This window comes from Tupaia chinensis, unplaced genomic scaffold (assembly GCF_000334495.1).
Source record: "Tupaia chinensis unplaced genomic scaffold, TupChi_1.0 Scaffold139935_1, whole genome shotgun sequence".
Classification (NCBI taxonomy): domain Eukaryota; kingdom Metazoa; phylum Chordata; class Mammalia; order Scandentia; family Tupaiidae; genus Tupaia; species Tupaia belangeri.
In genome coordinates, this window is record NW_006199814.1 from 507,038 (window position 1) to 528,451 (window position 21,414).

Here is a 21,414-nt window from a genome sequence, read left to right on the forward strand (position 1 = left end):
GACAAAGGGAGGTCTCTGTTGGGAGGGAGCAGTAGCTGAGCCATGGCATGGTGCAAGCAAGCACCTGGCGTGGGGGCAGTAATCCCACATGCTTGTATAATTCCAAAAAGCAATTCTCATTCTGAAGTGGTAAAATTCAAAACGCTCATTTATGTTCATTTATTTACTATTAATTTATTCATTCATTTATTTGTCCTGGAGGGCATGCGTGCTCGCCAGAAAGAAACAGAGCTAGAAAGAAAGGGAGAAAAATGTATGTAGTCCTAAGCACAGTGATGAAAACAATGGAGTTCAGTGTGTCCAGCTAAGGTTGTGATTCGCTGTTTAATAAGCTCCAATGTTTACCTATTTCGGTAGTTTGCCATTACAGAGAGATTATGATTTTGGAATCTCACCTGAGTATGAATTCTGGCTCTGCCATTATAGTAGACTATGCCATCATAAGCAAGTAACTTTTCCCTCTGGTTTAACAGAAGGGAAACACACCTTCCTTGTGGAGTTATAAGCAAGATTAAAGGACAGATCTACAATGGGTGTGTGTCCTTTATATTCAGCAACAGCAACAAAAAAATACTGACTGGTTTGGTATTAACAGAATGTTAGGAAACACTAACTTTCACAACGTTAACAATTTTTTTTTGAGAGGTTTTTGCTATAGGGTGCATGCACTCACCAGAGAGATAGAGAGAGACAGAGAGACAGAAAGCAAGAAATCACCCCCCAGGGGTCATACTGCAATCTCTTCTCCTCCATTCTCCTCTCAGGATCTTGGGCACACACGCACACACACCCAGCGTGAGTTTAAGCCACCGGGTCTGGGACTCGAACCACGGTCGACTATATGGGAGTCCAGCGACATAGCCATTACGCTAACTGCTGGCTATGTTAGCATAATGTTAACAACAATGTTAACAAATTTGTCAGAGAAAGAGGAGAGTCTAAGGAAAGACATTAAGGAAAAAAAAATAGAGAGAGAAGACATTTATGGGACAAAGAAATGGGTTATTATCTGTTGACAATAACGTGCATAGTATCCCCAACTGGATTGGTGAGAAATGTATTCATGTTGGAACATTCACTTACAAATGAAGTGATGTATGTGAATGTATAAAAGAAATTAAAATAAAAAATACACATTTAAATATATGTATATATTTAAAACAGTTGAGAAAAATAGGAAGAGTTACTACAAAAATAATGGATCTAAGAACATTTATAAGAATCATCTAGAAAGCAGTATACTCCATAATAAAATCACTTACACTTTGAGTCATAACAATACTTTATCGGTTTTCTATAAAAAAGCTGAAAGTGACTTTATTACTAAAAAGCAATAAAAGAGTAGTTGCAGGGAGCTTTGCCCAGTTCAATAGTGGCTCAGGCCGAAGTAATCACTCCTTTGAAGAACATCCTGCCAATCTCTTCCAGAATATTATATTTGCTCTGTTCAGTAGAAGCAATGCTTGCCTTCCATATTTACATCAGAACTTACCAGCCTTCTCAGGTAACAATTTCATGCCAGTCTAAGGAGTTGGATTATACAAATTACAATTAAACGTTTACTATTAGAATTTGTCAAATAGAAATACAGGGTAAGAAGGATGGATTTCATCTTTTTGAGGAAGAGGAAAGAAAAAAATCAAAGTCAAGAAAAGTCGGCACCTAGAATAACCTGGCCCTGAGTTTTATCCTGAGGCCTGAAAAAACTGGTTCTTCTCATAACCTTCGCATCACCCTTGCTAGGCGCACACATGTTTATAGGCATGAGAGAGAAGGACGGGACACCAGTGATAGAGCCACACTTGTTAAAGCTTCCACCACCTGAGCAATTCCCTCAAGATCTTTAAGGATGTTTTTGAAAAGAAAATGCAGTTCCTTTCCTGGATTTGTCTTAAAAGGCACAACAAAGACAGGTGACCAATAATATTTGGGAAATAAATATTCTTTTACCCTTTATATTTACATGGCAAAGGACTTAACATTTCAGCATTTCTTTTGTTGTTCCAATCACACACCTGCAGCTCAGTTACCACTGTCTAAGCTCCACAGCCTGAATTCTCAATAGTTTATATCCACACCATTCAAAAATGTACTTCTCCTTTAGTATATTTTTCCTTTTGAAACTTCTGTGTGTACACATCCTGAAATTATTTGTCCCTTTAACAGTATACCTCCCCCTACTGGGACTCAGAATCTTTTTTGGAGAAAGTGGATCTGACTAAAGAAAAATGGTCCCATGGCTATGGAATGTTCTATGTTCTATTTGTCTAAAATTATCTTAGTAATCATATCTCAGTCTGTGCTGTATTTCTTTTGCTGGGTATAATCTTTACTAATCAGTGAAAGGTTATCTGAAGTGAAAGAAAGAGACAGGTGCCAAGTACGAATTCTAGCTCAGGAGATGGCTTTCATTATTTGAACTGACTTCTTTCCAAGTGTAGGATTAATAGAAACACAACTTAAGGATATTACCCTATGCCATTATTCCTAAATTAAAGAAGAACAAACATATTTTAAACAAATACAGAGTAGGATTCTTTTTTATTTCATTTTTTATGACCCATAACATAAAAATTAAGTAAAATGAAATCATAAAGAATCATGTATTTGCTTCACAATTGTACACACTGGCAGTTCTCTTTTTTTGTTGTTTTTTTTTGGGAGAGATTTTCACTGTAGGGCACGTGCGCTCGCCAGACAGACAGAGAGAGACATAGAGACAGAAAGCGAGAAATCCCCCCCCAGAGGGGATGGTCACGCCGCAATCCCTTCTCCTCCATTCTCCTCTCGGGATCTTGGGCACACACACACACACGCGCCCGGTGTGAGTTTTTTAAGCCACCGGGTCCGGGACACGAACCACGGTCGACTACGTGGGAGTCCAGCGACATAGCCATTATGCTAACTGCTGGTTCCCTCCCCTGGCAGTTCTTTTTAAGATGTCAATCATCCTCCGCCATCATCATGATTTTAATCAAATAAGTATATTAAACAGCTAAATTCTTTCATAAGGTCTAAATAACTTTGTAGTACAAAATACACACTGGATCAACTACATAAAACTCCAACACATGAAAATGAGTTTTTGGGTCCAACTGCCATGATGCAGGCAGTAGGACACCAGTGTGTGAGAATGGGGGCCTCTTGGGCTGCCTGGACCAGTCCCGTACAACTGAAACACACCTGTAAGCCTAGATAACTGGAAGGCTGGAGCACAAGATAATGGTGTGGGGAAACTGTCAAAAACATCTCTCTCCCTCCCACATGCTCTCTCTCTCATTGAAAAAGATTAATTAATTAATTAATTAATTAACTAATTATCTTAATAAAAGGCATTATACAACTAATGTGTGGATATGGCATTAACTCAATACGATTCTTTGTTGGAAACTTTAAATATGATCTAAAAGTCACTGTGACTGAGTCATTTTCTAAATATTAAAGATAAAATTGGTGAGTCTATTGAAATGAGAACAACTTACTGTCTTAGGTTTTCAATCATTTTTTCCATTGCTTCCTCCCAGCAATATGCTTTAACAGACTGGATATTTTCAATCATTTCTGAGGTGATCACAAGTCTCTCATTGATCTTCCCAGCTCTCTGATCTCTGTAAATCAATCAATCAATCTATTTAATAGTAAACACAAGTCAAATTATCCACTAAGAACTGATCAAGCTTTATGGAAAGCCACCTTTATTTTGTTAAAAGAGATGGGCATTTTTTTATATATATAAATAGGTGGCAACAAAATAATAGTTAGCATTTAGTAAAAGTTTGCTGTGTGCCAGACACTGTATTAGACGCGGTCCACACACTATTCCTCATGGTAGTCTGTGAAAAGTGGTTACTTCTTTTTTCAATTGACAAAGATATGTGCACTCATTAGAGAGAGGCAATGTACCCCACAACAGGGCATGATTCTGTTGCAATCCTTTTCCGTCCATTTCTCCATCCTGTCATGATCTGGGATAAATACACACCCATACTCAGCATGTTTTTCAAGCTGCTGGGTTGGGGACTCCAACCACAGTCAGCCATGTGGGACGGACCTGGTTTCTGGTTTCCTATGCACAGGGCATAACCACTGTACTACGGGCAAGACTAGTTATCTCCGTTTTAAAGATGAGAAAACCAGAGACACAGTGAGGTGAAGCGGTTTGACTAAGGTCGCATCAGTAAGAAGTATGCCACTTGGAATTCAAGCAAAGAACTACCTGACTCTAAAATGTGTATGCTTTCTGTAATAGCTTATAAATCCAAGAAGTTCTCTATTGTAAGCCGTGCCTAGAAGCACTCATTCATTCTACAATAAAAATTAACTAAGGTTCTGGTGTGATGAACCAGAGTAGGAAAAGTCAATAAACTACACTAAATGTATGCATTTCCTCCAACTCACATAAATGTTTTATCCAGGTTTACCTAAATCTTGTGATTTATAAAAATGAAATGAATCTAAACATATTTACCAAGAAATTCTATAGGATTAGAAGTTAAAAACTGTTTCATTAATATAATATCATTTATGGCATCAAAATAATCAATGTTTAGTGACACCCAGAGCTCAGTTCAATGCACAGAGCAGTACTGGTTTTACTTAGAGTGGCCTTTTTGAAAAACTAATTTGAAATTCTTTCAAGCAATGAAAGTAGATTGCTACCTGTACTTCATCATCATTCTCCCTAATCCAGCTTGAAAAAGGGCGAGCACTATCAGGAATCCAAGTCCGCAAAAGGCAGAGGCCTGTAACAGCTCCCAGATCAAACCCATCAGGAGTGTCACTTGTAAAGGTGCAATCCACACGAAATGTGCTACTGCAAGTCCCTAGAAAAAAAAGCAAAGCAAAAACAAGTGGCATTCTTATCCTCTACCCCCAAAATCAAACAACCAGCAGACATCACATATGGAAGAAAATGGGCACAGGTAACCGAGAACATAAAACATTTTATAACTCTGAGTACATTAAAATCTATGTATACATTGCATGTAACACATAGAATGTGCTCAAATAGTCCACACACAGACTAGGTTTTCTCAAGGAACACATTTCAAGTCACTGAATGTTTAAGTATGGTTTTATTCAGTGAAATTGAGATTAGTATCATGTCTTAGATATCTGAAGTATAGTGTCCAGAATTTATTTTAAGTAAGTTAATTGTATTTGGTTAAAGCGAGAGTCATAGCACCTAAGATGAGAGAGCAAAAGACCTTCCCAAGGCTCAATCCACAGAACTGCACAACTCAGCCATTTTATAGAGATATTCAGAATAAATATATGCCCAATATAACAGTAATTTATTCAGAACCTGCTGTGGTTCAGACACTGTGTTAGACACATTCATACACTATTCCTAACTCTTCTGATGTGGACAGTTATGTTAAATGCTGGAAAAGCAATAATAAGTAAAAAGCCTCTCCTCAAGGATCTTGAATTTATTTGCCACAAAAACCACATAAAACAACACAAAACAAGAACTGCTCAGAGTATCACACTTAGCCAAAGTAAATAACCAGTGTAAAATATTAAAAAGAAGCAAAGTATGCTAAGGAGTCAGTTTGAAAAATCTTACTAACAGCAAGTTGAGGTGCCTTTGAGTCAGATGGTTCCACCAGAACCCAGAATGGTACTGCACTAGATAATTTAGCTGTCTCTGTTTTTAGATATGAGGAAGATAGGGATGAGTAAGGCTTAACCATTTATTACAATATCTGACCCAGAAAAACACCATTGGGGTTGTATGATACATAACAGTAATACATTAAAGATTGAATCAAAGGGACCAGCAGATGGCATAATGGTTATGTTGCTGGACTCTCACGTAGTTGACCATGGTTTGAGTCCTAGACACCACAGTTTGAAACTCAAGCTGGGCATGTGCACGTGTGTACCCGAGATCTCGAGAGGAAGATGGAGGAGAAAAGATTGCAGTGTGACTATCCTTCCTGGGGGATGACTTCTTGCTTGCTTTCTCTCTGTCTCTCTGTCTCTGGCTCTCCAGCGAGTGCATGCACCCTATAATAAAACATTTGTTTCTCAAAAAAAAAAAAAAAAATTAAATCATTAGGTACATACTTCATCAAATTTGTTCAGATTGTTGGAAAGGAGACTAACAAGTTGTCCAATACTTATTTTATCCAGAACACGGCTTGACAGCTTTAAAGTCTAAAAAAAGGGGGGAAATTAGATAATGTCAACAAACAAAAGACAAATATATTTATAAATAGCTATATAATGCAGGGCAATAAATGTAGCTAGAGAAGTAAAGCAAACTGGGTAAGGCACATATACTCAAAACTGAGAAAGACAGAAGTTCTAACTTTTTATCAGTGCATTCTGGGTCTGAAAGCACACGTATCACAATATTTGTGCTAAATTTTCATATAGACATATTTACAAACTAACCTGCTCCTACCTCCACTTTAACCCCTGTTTCTTTCTTCCCATGTAATACAGACTTCCTCACTACTATTATTTCATATTCCTCAATAGTTGGAAAACTCTCCACTTTGGAGATTGTAACTTACCTTTATAGAATGTTCTATACTTAGTATAGAACTTAGGTCTTAGTCTCCTTATCCATAAAATAGAAATAATAATAAATAGCACATAGAATTGTGAGGAGGATCAAATGAGATAATAAACCTAAGTCACGCTGTTGAGGCTTGTCATGTACTTTCTTGCCGTTTAGCTATCATTATGATAATAAACACTTTTTACAAATATTTATTAAACCAAATTCAACTTTTTTGGCAGGCAAACGATGTAGATTGTATGTTCTAAATAACACCTAATAGTTCCTTCATTTATGTAAAATTTATGTAAAATTTCAAAATCCAAGTACAATTTTTGTCGATTTATCATTCATGCTGTCCTGATACTTGTGAACTGATGAGACTGCAGTTGAGGTGATGTGATTAAACTATGGACTCCATTTCTTACCTCTGCCTCCATAAAAGGCTTTTTGGACAATAAAGTATAGTTATCAAAGTTTTACAACACAGTTGACCTTGCACGTATATCATAGAAGTGTTATGGGTTATGTGCTAGAGGCAAATTTCAGATCCATGTCCTTTATAAGCCAAGTATATAAGACTTTTAAGTTGTGGAGCGGGGGGACAGAGAAGGGCATCGCGATACCCAAATGATTCAGTTAAAATATTTTTCTATAATAACATGGTGGATCCAAGCATTCATACATAGGTTTCAGGTTGGTGACTGCTCATGCCATTGAAATTATCTTAAATCGTGCTTGCAATGTAGCTAAATATTCATTTGAATTCACCTAATCATGCTTCAGCAACATGAATTCTTGTCTGGACAATACACACAGAAAAGCAAAGTTCTTAGGGCTTCAATGCTACCAAAATCTTAAATTTCCAAGATGGCAAAAATCTAACTCAAAATAAGACAATGAGGGACCAGCAGGGGGCATAGTAGTTAAGGCACTGGACTCCCATAAAGCTGAGTATGATTCAAGTCCCAGACCCAGTATCTTGAAAATCATGCCAGGCACATGTGTATAAATGCCCAAAATCCTGCAAGGAGAATGGAGGAGAAGGGATTGTAGTGTGGCCATCCCTCCTTGGGGGTGGTTTCTCATGTTCCCTCTCCCTGTTTTCTCACCAGTGAGCACACATATCCTAAGGCAAAAAAATCTTAAAAAAAAAAAAAAGATAGTGAGGTCCAGAACATGTGATATCTGATTAAAGAGGAAATTTTAATTGCTTGGTTTATTATTAATAATTATATGTTATACTCATTATTGAACATTTAACACACATGGCATTTTAAAATAAGATTTGGTAAAATTTTGCCAATAAATTTTATGCACACCATGCAAATCATTTTAACAAGGAAAACATACCTTTTTTCACGTGACTAATGAAAAAATAAAAATGAAACCTAAAATATAGGCAGTTTACACAAGGTGCTTAATAATTCAGTTGAAGTGAACTGCATTATCAAGGAAAATTAAAAATATTAATTATTCATGCTATTTATTTCACAGGCATATGAAATTAATGTCAGTATTTATTCCTTGCTTATAACAGTTCACTACCTAAATGGTGGTATTCAAAACACACACCATGCAGAGCGCGTGTACCATAGAGATTATGCAAGGAAATATTACCTTTTTATAAATCAGACTAAACAGAGCTATTCTCATCTGCATTCCAATGTGATGGAGGCCAAAAATGGCTGGGTGTAGGAGCAGCATCCTCACAATGAAGAGAAGGCATAAGCCTATGGCTAAGTAAATGGCGATGGAACGTTCTGCCTTGTTTTCTGGGTCATAGGAAGCTATGATTCTTCCCAGCAAGAGAGGTTGTACTGCTTTGGTGACTTCCTGTGACAGGAGAAAAACAGAGAAATTAGATTTTATTTCCCTCTCATAAAATGCCCTCACAATTTTGGCACTAAAATTGTCATCTTCAAAGGAGGACTTAAGTCACAGCCATAGTGGCATAGGTGTCAGAGTGCTGTGTGATAGTGGAGGCACACAGGAGGCTCCTGGTCAAGATCCTGGGTTGCCCTGAACATGACAGGTACACATAGGCATGCCTACAATGTTGCCTAGAAGGCTAGGGTTGAAAGATGATGTTGTGGCATGGCAAGACCCTATCAAGAACACTCCCCTCCAACAAATAAATAAGTAAACATTTTTTTAAAAAAAGGATTTAAAATTGGCATGTTATTTTTGTAACTCCTGACACTATTTTAATATCTTAATACTTTGAAATAAGATTTGACTTTTAGTTATAGCAAAAGTCATTTGGAGACAAATTTCTATGTAAAGTTTATTTATTTATTTATTTATTTATTTATTTTTAGGTTTTTGCCACAGGACATTTATGTTCACAGGAGAGAGACAGAGAAAGACAATGAGAGGAAAGGTGAGAAATCATCCCTGAGGGGAGATGATCATGCTGCAATCCTCTCTCCTCCATTCTTGTACTGAGATTTGGAGCATGCACACACATGCTCCTGGCATGATTTCCAAGCCACCAGGTCCAGAACTCAAACTGCAGTCAGCCATGTGGAAGTCCAGTGCCTTAACCACCATACCACCTGCTGGCCCCTATAAAGTATTATTTACTAAAAAGTGAATAATGGGCCCAGCCTCTGTGATGTAATTGGTAGCTAACTAAAATGTAGTGCTGGGAGTCATACCAGCCAACTGCAGGTTCAGGTACTGGCCCAGCTGACCCAAAATATGCCAGCGTGCAAGTACCTAAGAGTTCTGAGGGAAGGAGATCATAGCATGATCAGACCATGTTTATGTTGCTTCTCTTTCTCTCTCTCACTCTCTCTGTTGCTCTCTTTCATGAATAAAGTAAATGAACTTTTATAAAAGTGAACAGTGGGGCCAGCAGGTGGTGTGGTGCTTAAGACACCCACTGGACACTCCCATATGGTCAACCACGGTTCAAGTCCCAGACCTGGTGGCTTGCTTTCACACTTTCCTTCTCTCTATATATATTTCTCTCTTGTCAAATTAAAATGAATGAATGAATAAATAAGTTTTAAAAATAAAAAAAATCTTTAAAAATAAGTTTTAAAAATAAAAACAAAAAAAAGCCACCCAGACCCGGTGGCTTAAAACTCACGATGGGCGTGTGTGTGCGCGTGCCCAAGATCCTGAGAGGAGAATGGAGGAGAAGGGATTGCGGCATGGCCATCCCCCTGGGGGGTGATTTCTTGCTTTCTGTCTCTCTCTGTCTGTCTGGTGTGCTCACGCACTCTATAGCAAAAACTTCTCCCCTCCAAAAAAAATAGTTAATAGTGGCCATGAACTAAAGGTATAGTTTTTCTCTCCCTCTCTCTCGCCTCCATCTATCTACATATATAGCCATACACACAAACAAGAGAGGGATGGTATGTGAAAGAGGGAGAGAAGCACAGAAGGTACAATCAATGAGAAATACCACATTGCAAAAAACGTATGTAAATATTTTTAAGATGTAAGTCCTGTCTGCAGAAAGCTAAAATGAGCATCCTGAGAAAGAAAAGAGAAATATTTTACCAATTAAGCTGTAGCATAAAACTTTTAGAGTTAGCAATGTATATACTGGCATACAATTTTTCCTGTTGAGTAATTTGAATTAATTTCCCTGCCGTTGGATCTCTGTTGTATTTTTCTATAACCTGTGATCTCTATCACAATGGATTTATTTGCTGAATTGTTGCTTTGGCTGTAGTTTGTACCAAAACAGTTAGAATTTTTATTAATCTGAATAGATCGCCTATTTTACATATTGTCATTATAAAGATAGTTATCTTGCCTCAACCAAAAAAGGACAACATACTCATCTTTGGAATGACAGTGGCTATTTCACAAGGACACTGATAATCTTACTGTGGGAGAGCATGTGTTCATAGAATAAAATAGTTAAGGTAGAGAAAATTCCAATAATAGACTCATCTGCAAACAGAAAACCAACATAAATCTCATCAGCACATAGAGCTGTTACCATCAAGGACAAAAATCAGTCCTCTAAACCTCCTTCCCTTTCAATAGTTTCCCTTAATCTGTTCTAAGCAGCATGTTCTCTAATATTTACAATGGAACCATTAACAGATATCACCTGATTTTTTTTTTTTTTTAGAAAAGAAAACAATGGTAACTGATACCTAGCTTAATCTATGAAGTACAACTCTACAAAAATCACCCCTGGAATGACTGGAAGAAGCAGTCCTATAATCTTGGTTCATTAAAGCTGTGTGTACTCTGCCACTCAGACCATTTTCAGACACACACACACACACACACACACACACACATACACAAATTACTGATTTGTCATTACATGAAACAGTACAAGCAGACTGAGGCTTGAATATAATAAGGAGGAATGTAAAATTATTTAATATTTCATTACCTTTTATCAGACATGAATCAAAATGGAATTCATTTAATGGTTCACTTAGAAAATAGAAGATAAACTTAATTTTGATTTTTAAACCAGAGTAACAGTGAAATGAACACAAAATTCAGAGTCATGAAAGCCAAGTTCTTACGACAGCATGTTGTCTACACTCTATTATCTTCGTCACTACCCATCTCTGGGCAGTTTTCCTCACTGATAAACTGAGAACTGAAGCAAGCTAATCCTGAAGGTCCTCTTCAGTGCTAACATCTCTGATTATATGACCTGAATCTGCAAAGTCTGATGGCAGAAGTCAATGATTCCTTGGGTAACTGTCTTGACTGGCACCCTGTTGGGACTACGGATGCAGGTCTGAACAGTGTGATTTCAGAAGACCACCTGGCTAGAGGGAGTCAGGTTAGAAAATGAGTCAAGTGGGACCAGCAGTTAGCATAATGGCTATGTCGCTGGACTCCCATGTAGTCGAACACAGTTCGAGTCCCAGACTCAGTGGCTTAAACTCATGCCGGGTGCATGGGCATTTGTGCCCAGAATCCCAAGAGGAGAATGGAGGAGAAGGGATTGTGGCGTGGCCATCCTCCTGGGGGGTGATTTCTCACTTTCTATCTCTCTGTCTCTCTCTCTCTGTCTTTCTGGCGAGCGCACGTGCCCTATAGCAAAAACCTCTCAAAAAAAAAAAAAAAAAGAAACAAACAAACAAACAAAGAAACAAAGAAAGAAACAAAGAAAGAAAGTGGGTCAAGTGATTGTATTTATGGTGAGAAAAATCTTGAGTGTGAATTTAGATCAACCTCCCAGAGTAAATTTGGAAGCCTGAAAATAATTTCTAGGAGATATATCTGGTCTCTCATGGGATCTTCCAGACCAGAGCTCAAAGTCTAAATTCTTTAATCTTTCTATTCTATCTGCATACCTAGCATAGGGGCAGTATTTCTGGAGACAGGAAAGTCACTTTTCTTTTAGAATTATTTATTTAATTTCATCCATTATTATTATTTTAATTTGTTATAGGGCATATACACTCAGCAGAGAGAGAGAAAACGAGAAAGCAAGCTACCAGTTCCGAGATTTGAATCATAGTCTGCCATGTGGGAGTCCAGCATCTTAACCATACCACCAAATACTGGTCTGTAAAGTCACTTTTGATGAATATTCAAACAGGTAGGGAAGTTTAGGTGAAAACAAAAAATTAGTCATAGACTTACCATTACATTAAATCAATTAATCCCAATGTAACTAAAAGTTTTAGTTCCAAAACCAAAACATAATTGTTTCTGGTATAAGTAGGATAATTAGTTAAGAACTAACGTTCTGACAGTCAGATGCAACTACACAATGCTGAAGCCACGTGGGAAGTCTTAGGGTTCATATCTGGGTCAACTTCAAGACCCAGAAGTACCTTTGGGTATACCCATGAGCCCCACTCACTGGAAGACTAAGGGGAGGGTTGTGACATGACAAAACTGTGCCAGAGGTTTCTGTCTCTTTCCTCTCTCACACATGAAATAAATAAATAAGTTTTTTTAAAAAAGTACCATTATCATCACAGAATACAATTATCTACATAGCAAATTCCAGTAAATCAAGAGCTTAAGAGTAGAGGTTTAATAAAAATAACTGCATTGTGCATTGAAGAAAAGAGTCTTGCATATCAAACATAACAATTCATTAAGTATCCCATTTATAGTAACAATATAACAAAATAACAAATATATATATATACACACACACACACACACACGCACATAAATGAAGAGACAAACATTTCTAAAAAGAAAGAGAGATTTTTGTTATAGGGCATGTGTGCTCGCCAGAGAGAGAAACAGAAAGAGAGAAGTCACTCCCCAAAAGGGATGGCCACACTGCAATCCCTTCTCCTTCTCCTCCTTTCTCCTCTCACAATTTCAGGCATGCATACACATGCACCCAGTATGAGGTTTAAGCCACCAGGTCTGGGGCTTGAACCGCAGTCGACTATGTGAGAGTCCAGCGACGTAACCATTAAGCCACCTACTGGTCCCTATAAAAAGAAAAAAATAATATTGAAAGGATTACACTATCCTACAGGTTATACGATTAATTCAGTCTTCATCAAAATTCCAAGTGGATCTTTTGGAAATAAATCTTTTGCACCATAAGAGCCTAAGACTATTTCTCTTAGTTTTTGTGACAATCCCAATGCTGTACACAATATCTTGCCTAGAGTATCCCACTCAACAAATATAGGTTGACTCAATGGATAAAATTATTCTAAATTTCATTTAGAAAAAGAAGAGAAACTAATTAAAAACATATAAGAAATAAGAATAACATGTAATGCTACGGCTCAGGGGAAACACAACTAGACCTACATGGAAGAGACCTGGGTTTGCATGCTGGATCCCCTTTCTGCATGCCAGGTATGTGTGCATGCCCATGATCTGGGCTAGATGAGGCTGGGGGGGAAGGCAGAGAACTTTGTTGGAGGCACTCTTTCTTTTACTCTCATGGGAGAAATAAATAAATATGGAATAATGTGTAAGAGGGTTTGTATTCACAAATATTAAATCACGTGATAAAGCTGTGCTAATATATCACATAATAAAAAAATAGACTCATTTATCTAGAAAGTCTAGAAAAAGGTGCAAGCACTTGTGATAATTTAGTATATAATAAAATATGGGGTTATAATTCCCTGAAGAAGTGTAGATTAAGCAATAAACGATGGAAAAACTAGATACTCATCTTTTGAATATTAGGTTTCTCTTTTATATATACATCAGAATGAATTAAAAATGCATATTTAAATATAAAATATGAAATTAACAGAGATATTTGCTGGTATAATATTTGAATGGAGTAGGCCTTTTTAAAAATATGTTAAAGCAAAGAAGAAAAAGTAAAAGATATACAGATTTGGCAGCAATTTTTTTAAAAACTGAAACTTCTGATTGTTAAAAAGTAAAAAAAAAAAAAAGAACTCATGCAAAATAAAATTATAAGTCAAATGACAAGTTGGGCTCCCATTTATCAATAAGAAAATGACACATAAAAGATAAAGAACATGTAAAGGCAATATACATAGGCAAAGAAAAATTCATAATTAATATATAAAAACAGTTTAAATTCCCTAAAACCAAAAATAATACAAATAAAAATTATATGCTCTTCTTCAGTTACTAATTTAAAAACATTTTAAAAAATAATACTATATTGTTGGTGAGCACTGAATTTTCTTATTAGTACTAGAAAGGTAAATTAGTATGCCTTTTCTTTTCTAGAGGGCAACTTAATTGTATTTATGCATTTAGGTAGAGGTCCTAAAAAATCTTCCAATTTGAAGTGCTTTCCAAATGAAGGCACTCTAAATATTCAATGATGAGTAACAATTTTTTTTTTGAGAGTTTTTGTTTTTGTTTTTGTTTTTGTTTTTACTATAGGGCATGTGCGCTCGCCAGACAGACAGAGAGAGACATAGAGACAGAAAGCGAGCAATCACCCCCCAGAGGGGATGGCCACACCACAATCCCTTCTCCTCCATTCTCCTCTCGGGATCTTGGGCATGCAAGCACACGCACCCGGCGTGGGTTTTAAGTCACCAGGTCCGGGATGCGAACCGCGGTCGACTACGTGGGAGCCCAGCGACATAGCCATTACGCTAACTGCTGGTTCCCATGAGGAACAATTTTTAAAATTATGATACAACCATATGATTCATTAAAATGATTAGGTAGAAACACTTCTATTGACATGGAAAGGTATTCACAATATGAAGAGAAGCAGATTCATAACACATTATATAAAGAATGATCATGCTCCATTTATTAAGTATATATTCCCATGAGGAAAATAAACTGGAAAGAAAAACATTAAATTTAGCAGTGATTACCTGATTTTCATATTCAGAAAAAAACCTTAAAGAGTAATAAACATTTGAATAGAAATTTACATATAACAATTATAACTAATAATTTTTTGAGAGGTTTTTGCTATAGGGTGCGTGCACTTGCCAGCCAGACAGAGAGAGACAGAGAGACAGAAAATGAGAAATCACCCCCCAGGGGGGATGGTCACGCCACAATCCCTTCTCCTCCATTCTCCTCTCGGGATCTTGGGCACGCATGCACACGCACCCGGCGTGAGTTTTAAGCCACCAGGTCCCGGACGCGAACTGCGGTCAACCATGTGGGAGTCCAGCGACATAGCCATTATGCTAACTGCTGGCCCCATAAAATTTTTTTAATATATGTATTTAAAAAGTGGAAGAAAGTAAACACACATAAACCCAGATCTTACCTAAAATACAAATATAGAATTTACCTGGTTTCATATACTAAGACAAAAGCTTAAGATTCTATTTTGACAGTATAAACGTAAGTGTCAAGTTTGTTTAGCTTGATAACACTATGGACTGATAGTAATTTTTAGCTTATTAATTGCTGAAGAAATCATTTTTCCATAGTTAGCATAGACCAAAAAAAATCTATTTATGTTTGGTCTATTCAAGAATTGTTTAAGAAATTGGGACCAGTGGTTAAAGTAATGGCTATGTTGCTGGACTCCCATGTAGTCGACCGCAGTTCAAGACCCAGACCCAGTGGCTTAAACTCATGCCAGGCGCATGTGCGTACGTGCCCAAGGTCCCGAGAGGAGAATGGAGAAGAAGGGATTGAGGTGTAGCCATCCAGCCTAGGGGGTGATTTCTCGCTTTCTGTCTATCCCTCTCTTTCTCTCTGATGAAAGCACGGGCCCTATAACAAAAAAAAAACTCTCAAAAAAAAAAAAGAATTGTTTAAGAAATTTATTTTAAATTATTCTCTGCATTTTGCACTAATTATCTGTAGCTTTTGCAAAAATATATGTACATCATACCCAGAAAAGACACTAAAAAAATTTACCTTTGAATTATGTTTTTACATTCAATGCATCATTCAAAGTGTTTTTGCTTTTGACATTTCTTGTGTTAACTGATCTCATTAATTACTACTAGTAGCATCTTCACTGGAAATCTGAGCTATATTCTTTATGTTTTATAAGAAAAAGTTCTTGAATTTACTGAGAAGGCAGAAATAACATGTTTAGTCCAGAAAAATACTATAGTTGAAAATGCATAAAAATATCAATTTTAATTCCTGAAGTGAAGCTGGAATCTAGCTACCATTTTAAAACATTGGCAACATATTTTCCTGTACTCTGTAAAAATGAAATTGTTGTTTTAATACTTGTTTACACTATATAGAGAGAAGTAAGTAAATGCAAATAAATATTTATACAATTAAGCAGAGAATATAGTAATAGCTAACATTTAAGGAGCACTTGCTGTATACAAGGACCTATTCTACATGCTTACCTCATTTAATTCTCACAATTGGATGTGGCACATGCTATCATTACCTCCACCTTATAATACAAAAACCAAGATGAAGCTTGACTAGCTTGCTCAAAGTCAGACAGCTAGGAAGCAGCAAAACTGGGAATCAAGGCAGGCAGTTTGAATACAAAGCTTACCCTCCCCTTTTTCATAACCTTAAATAAAAATAAAAATGTTGTAATACAAACTGGTTCTCTCTCAATTGCTCATCAGTTCATGTACTGAGATCAGTTCAACATCAACCTAGCAAATCATGCTATCAGTTGATATCACTGTAATTTAAGGTAATACCATATTGAAAAGACAGAGTGATGGTCAAGATGGCACACTATACTGTAGTCCCTTTCATTGTATAGTTACAGAAACTGTGGTCCAAAGAAGTTCTTTAATTTGCCCAAGACATAAAAACAGGCTGTGGCATCAGGGCTTAAGCATATCCCAAAAGAGTTAAGAAAAAATGTTGTACCTCTGGGAGAAATACACACATGAATGCATCATTTATTTTACTTTATTTCAACACATCACATTCATTAGTCACCCTAATATCCTAGCTAGCTACAAGAATGAAAGATGCACCATGTTCCAACAAAGGAATGAGAGAAGTTATAGCTCTTCATATCCAGGATAAATTGTAAGAACATGATCACAAGAAATTCCTGATTTATAAATGAACTTAATCCCAAAGTTTCACATGTAAGAACAGAAGATGCATTTCACCTTTGATACAATGGCCTACTGAACATGGGGTTGAATCCCTAAGTTAGCCTTCAAAAGCCAGTATAATCAGCATAATGCAAAATGCTCTTGGAGCATCTTTCTTTTCAGCAGTACTCCTCAGAGCCTAACCAACTTGTATAAGAATGTTTCTACAAGCAAAGAAGAACTATTTCCCCCCTACGGTCTTGAAAGAGAAACAGTCTCTCTTAGCTGTATTGCTTTACCCTCTCCATACCCCTGTCTTTTGTCCCTCTCCTGTGGAGTCTTGGAAGGACTTGCTGCAGGGAAGTAATAGAAAGTAGTTAGTAGTTAATCGGCGGCTCTCAGAGAGAGACAGAGACAGAAAGTGAAAAATCACACACACACACCCCGGGGTTTGGGGGGATGGCCACACTACAATCCCTCCTCTATTTTCCTCTTGGGATTTTGGGCACACATGCACACACACCCAGCCTGAGTTTTAAACCACCAGGTCTGTGACTCGAATCATGGTCAACCATGTGAGAGTCCAGTGACATACATAACCATTATATCATCTGCTGGTCCTGGGATTCCTATGACTTTTATTCAGAGGTTCTTTGTCTGATTAGTCTCTTTCCAAACCCATTATTCCTTCTAACCAGACTTTCTCTACTTCAGTGACTCACTAAGGCCTTAATACTCAAAGTAAAGCCCTAGAGTAAACAACGTCCCCACTTAGGAGCAATTAGAAAAGCAGACTCTCAGACTCATTCCATTGTGCATTGATAAGGCTCTGCTCAAGAGAAACTAGAATCCACATGATGACTATGGTTCAAATCCCCAGCCAGGTCAGACTGAAACACATTGGACACGCTAGAGAGAGCCCAACATCCAACAGGCTGACAGACTGGAAGAAGGGACTCACATCATGACCAGACCCTACGAAGACTACTCACCTCTCACCTGCTTTCTCTTTCTCTCCTTCAGTCTCACTTGCATGTGCATGTGCACCCACTCTGTCACGAATTTTTGAAAGAGAAACACACAGAGAGAAAGGAAGAAAAGAAGATAGGCAAGAACGGGGAGGGAAAGGAAACACAGACACCTTCCCCAAACCTCCTGAATCAGAATCTACATTTTAACTAGATCTTGGGGTAAATGGCATGAATATAAAACTGAGAAACACTGCCCTCACTTTCTGTGTCTCTGTCTCTCTCTGGCCAGCACACATGCCCTATAGTAAAAATCACTCTTTTAAAAAAAAACTGGTGATAGTAATCCCACTGAGACCAAAATGTGCATGGATATAAGGGTTTATTAAGAGCCTCAGGGGGGATGGCCACACTGCAATCCCTAGCTGACTATCCTTAATTGACTTTCACATTCAGTTTTTCAACAGCCAGTTTCTTCTACTCTCACTGGAAGTTTTAAATGTTAAAGACCATGTTGAATCTGGCTGCTGAGTCATAAGAAGAAAAAAACAAGTTCATAGTTAATCGTGAGAAGCCATAACTAATATGATTTAAAATTACATCAGTATTGCAGAAAGATAAACTCCTTCATGATGACATTTCCTTTTCCTTAACCTTTCACAGTTAACAGCCTATTCTATAGTATTTTTCTCTGTTGGTCCTGAAACAAACCAAATATTTTTTTACTTCGCAATTATCATTATTTAGAGGGCTAAGAATGAATAGATTCTAAAAGTATATCCATCTCTTTTGAAGAATAATGTTACAGCAATTTCAAGAGTCCCGGCCCATAGGTCCCTGCTCATCTAATGAAAAGAAAGAATGCTCAGAAAGAACACTATAAGAGGAAAGCACTGGGAAAAAATTGTTTAAAAGGAAAGAAGTCTTATTATAATGGTTAAATTTTCTCTCCATTTTTGTTTTCTTATAAGGGACAAAAAGAATGAAATCAAAAGATGAGATGACCTGAAAAACTAGTCATCGAATAACCACTATAATTACCTAAAATTTTAGAGATTTACAGTTTTCAACTTTTCACTACTTAAAACTGTAAGGCCAGGCTGGCCCCATGGCCTCGTTCATAGCTCTGTGTGTGTGTGTGTGTGTGTGTGTGTGTGTGTGTGCGCTCAAAAATCCCGATGGGATGAAGAAATGGAGAAACGATGCAGCATGGTCATGTCCCACTGGGGAGTACTTTATCCCCCCGCCCCCTGTCTCTTCTCTGGCAAGCCACATGCACCCTCTGGAATTTTTTTTTAAAAAGGCAAAGAAAAAACTTCAAGGCTTCAGGGCCTTTTCTGTGTGACAAGGATGAAAACCTGCAGCTTTACCATATTACACCATTCCCAATCTAAATTTTCCTCTCTATGCATTTTCTCCATGCACGTTTCAGCTGCTTTTTCACATCAGGATCCTTTCCTCTTTAATATGCTATTGGTTATCAGTAGCAGTGGAGTGGTAGAAACAGACTTTGTACCCTAAACTTGCTGCTAGTTCCAGACCTATCACCTAGGGCTCTAATTAGCTCAAAAGTGCATCTCTCCTCATCCCCTTCCATGGATAATCAATACACCATGGCCTTGGTCACTAGAGTCACCTAATACAATTAGTATAAATATAATTATATAGTAATCATAACCCAGTAGAAGGGTCATAGGCTTTAGAGCTAAAGACAGTGAATATCACTCAAATTTACACAAATGTGACTCTGGGAAATTTACCCAATTTCCCTGTAGCTTGATCAACTAATTCATAAATTAGAAGTAATGGTATTCTCTATGGCGTTACTAGGAAAATTAAAATAATCTGCATAAAGGGCTTAATAATGAACTGGAACAGATTAGGTACTCAATAAATATTAAACTATCTATTATATTTATTTTTTAGTGTACACCAAACCAAAAAATAAATCCCATAAATACTGATGTGTCATACTTTCACATTTAGGTGGGTGCTTTTGTTCATGTGAAACTCTAATATTGGTATACGCTAAAAGGATAAATTATATTACAACCTGGGCAGAGCATAGGAGGCCTAACAATAAGGACTCTTTTAGCATCTACTCAATAGTATTTAAATTAATAAATAAAGCAGACTATGATGGAGAACATGACCAGGGGAAATTTCAGTGAGCTCTTAGCTGTGACATAACAATTATTTCAAATATTATTTACTTCAAGCCAACAATTATTTATTAAGAATGTTATGTTTTCATAAGACTATAGTGAATTTTATTTCTATAAACTAGTTCAAAACAACAACAAAACACATCTGAAAATTAAGTCAAATAGATCCAAAAGTTACGAATAAGATTGTTTATCAAAATTCTGGATTTTCTCAATGAAAATAATCGTCTCAAAGACACATCTTTTTTTGAAAGAATTATTCATTATTCATTTAATTTTAGTTATCATTATTTTTATTTTTTAATTTGCTGCAGGGCACATGCTCACCAGAGAGAGACTGAGAGAGAGAGAAAAGTGAGAAAGCTAAGTCGCCAGGTCCAGGACTCGAATTACAGACAGTCATGTGAAGATGCTTTAGCCACCATGCCAACTGCTGGCCCCCTCAATGACATCTTAAAAGATGATTCTTCAGCTACCTTATTTATATTTTCTAACAAAATATCTTTTGCCCTCAAACTGCGGCAAATTTACACATGTATATTTATATAAATATACACACACACTCACATACACACACACACACACAATGCACACACAGGAACTTCAAATGATACATGGAAAATGAAGTTAAAGTACAAGTTTATTTTGGTGCAAAAACCTTCTTTGAAATCCATGCACGGCTTTTTCAGAATATGCATTTTCCGTGAACTTTATGAAAATTCCTATCTACTTGAATTCATTATTTCAAAAGCCAGAAGAATTTCCTCCAGGAGACTATCAAGAGCATTAGAAAACATTCCGGAGCTAATGGTATTCATCTTTGTCAAGATACATTTTTAAATGTATTTTTCTTAGGTGCACAAACTGGAATTCTTAAAGTAGGGCAACTCATAGGCATTTCTTTGGGAGACACTTGGGCACTACTAACTCCCTGAGGTATGGAGACCAGTATGAATACAAGTCAGTCCAGATGGTACACAGCAACTCTAACAAAGATTGTGCACAGCCTCAACTTGAAGACTAAGCAAGATTCAACTTGTACGTAAGTTTCAACTTGCCACCTCCGTTTCCAGTTTACAAGCAAGGGTTCAGAAATGACCCTCTGGGGACCAGCACTTAGCGTAATGGCTATGTCGCTGGACTCCCACGTAGTCGACCGTGGTTCGCGTCCTGGACCCAGTGGCTTAAAACTCACGCCAGGTGTGTGTGCGTGCGTGCCCAAGATCCCGAGAGGAGAATGGAGGAGAAGGGATTGCAGCGTGACCATCCCCCCTGGGGGGTGATTTCTCACTTTCTGTCTCTCTCTGTCTCTCTGTCTGGCGAGCACATGCGCCCTATAGCAAAAACCTCTCCAAAAAAAGAAAAAACAAAACAGAAATGACCCTCTGATGATGCAGAAC

The 21,414-nt window shown here is 37.3% G+C and overlaps 1 protein-coding gene across 1 annotated transcript in view; it reads right to left on the reverse strand.

The window, feature by feature from the left end:
* Window positions 1-21,414, reverse strand: part of CFTR (CF transmembrane conductance regulator) — a 218,658-nt gene that overhangs the window by 147,767 nt on the left and 49,477 nt on the right. Inside the window, exons 4-7 of the mRNA XM_027765925.1 lie at window positions 8,132-8,347; window positions 6,073-6,162; window positions 4,660-4,823; window positions 3,483-3,608 (exon numbers count right to left, since the gene is read on the reverse strand). Of these exons, the coding sequence (XP_027621726.1) occupies window positions 3,483-3,608; window positions 4,660-4,823; window positions 6,073-6,162; window positions 8,132-8,347 (596 nt within the window). The remainder of the gene's footprint in view (window positions 1-3,482; window positions 3,609-4,659; window positions 4,824-6,072; window positions 6,163-8,131; window positions 8,348-21,414) is intronic.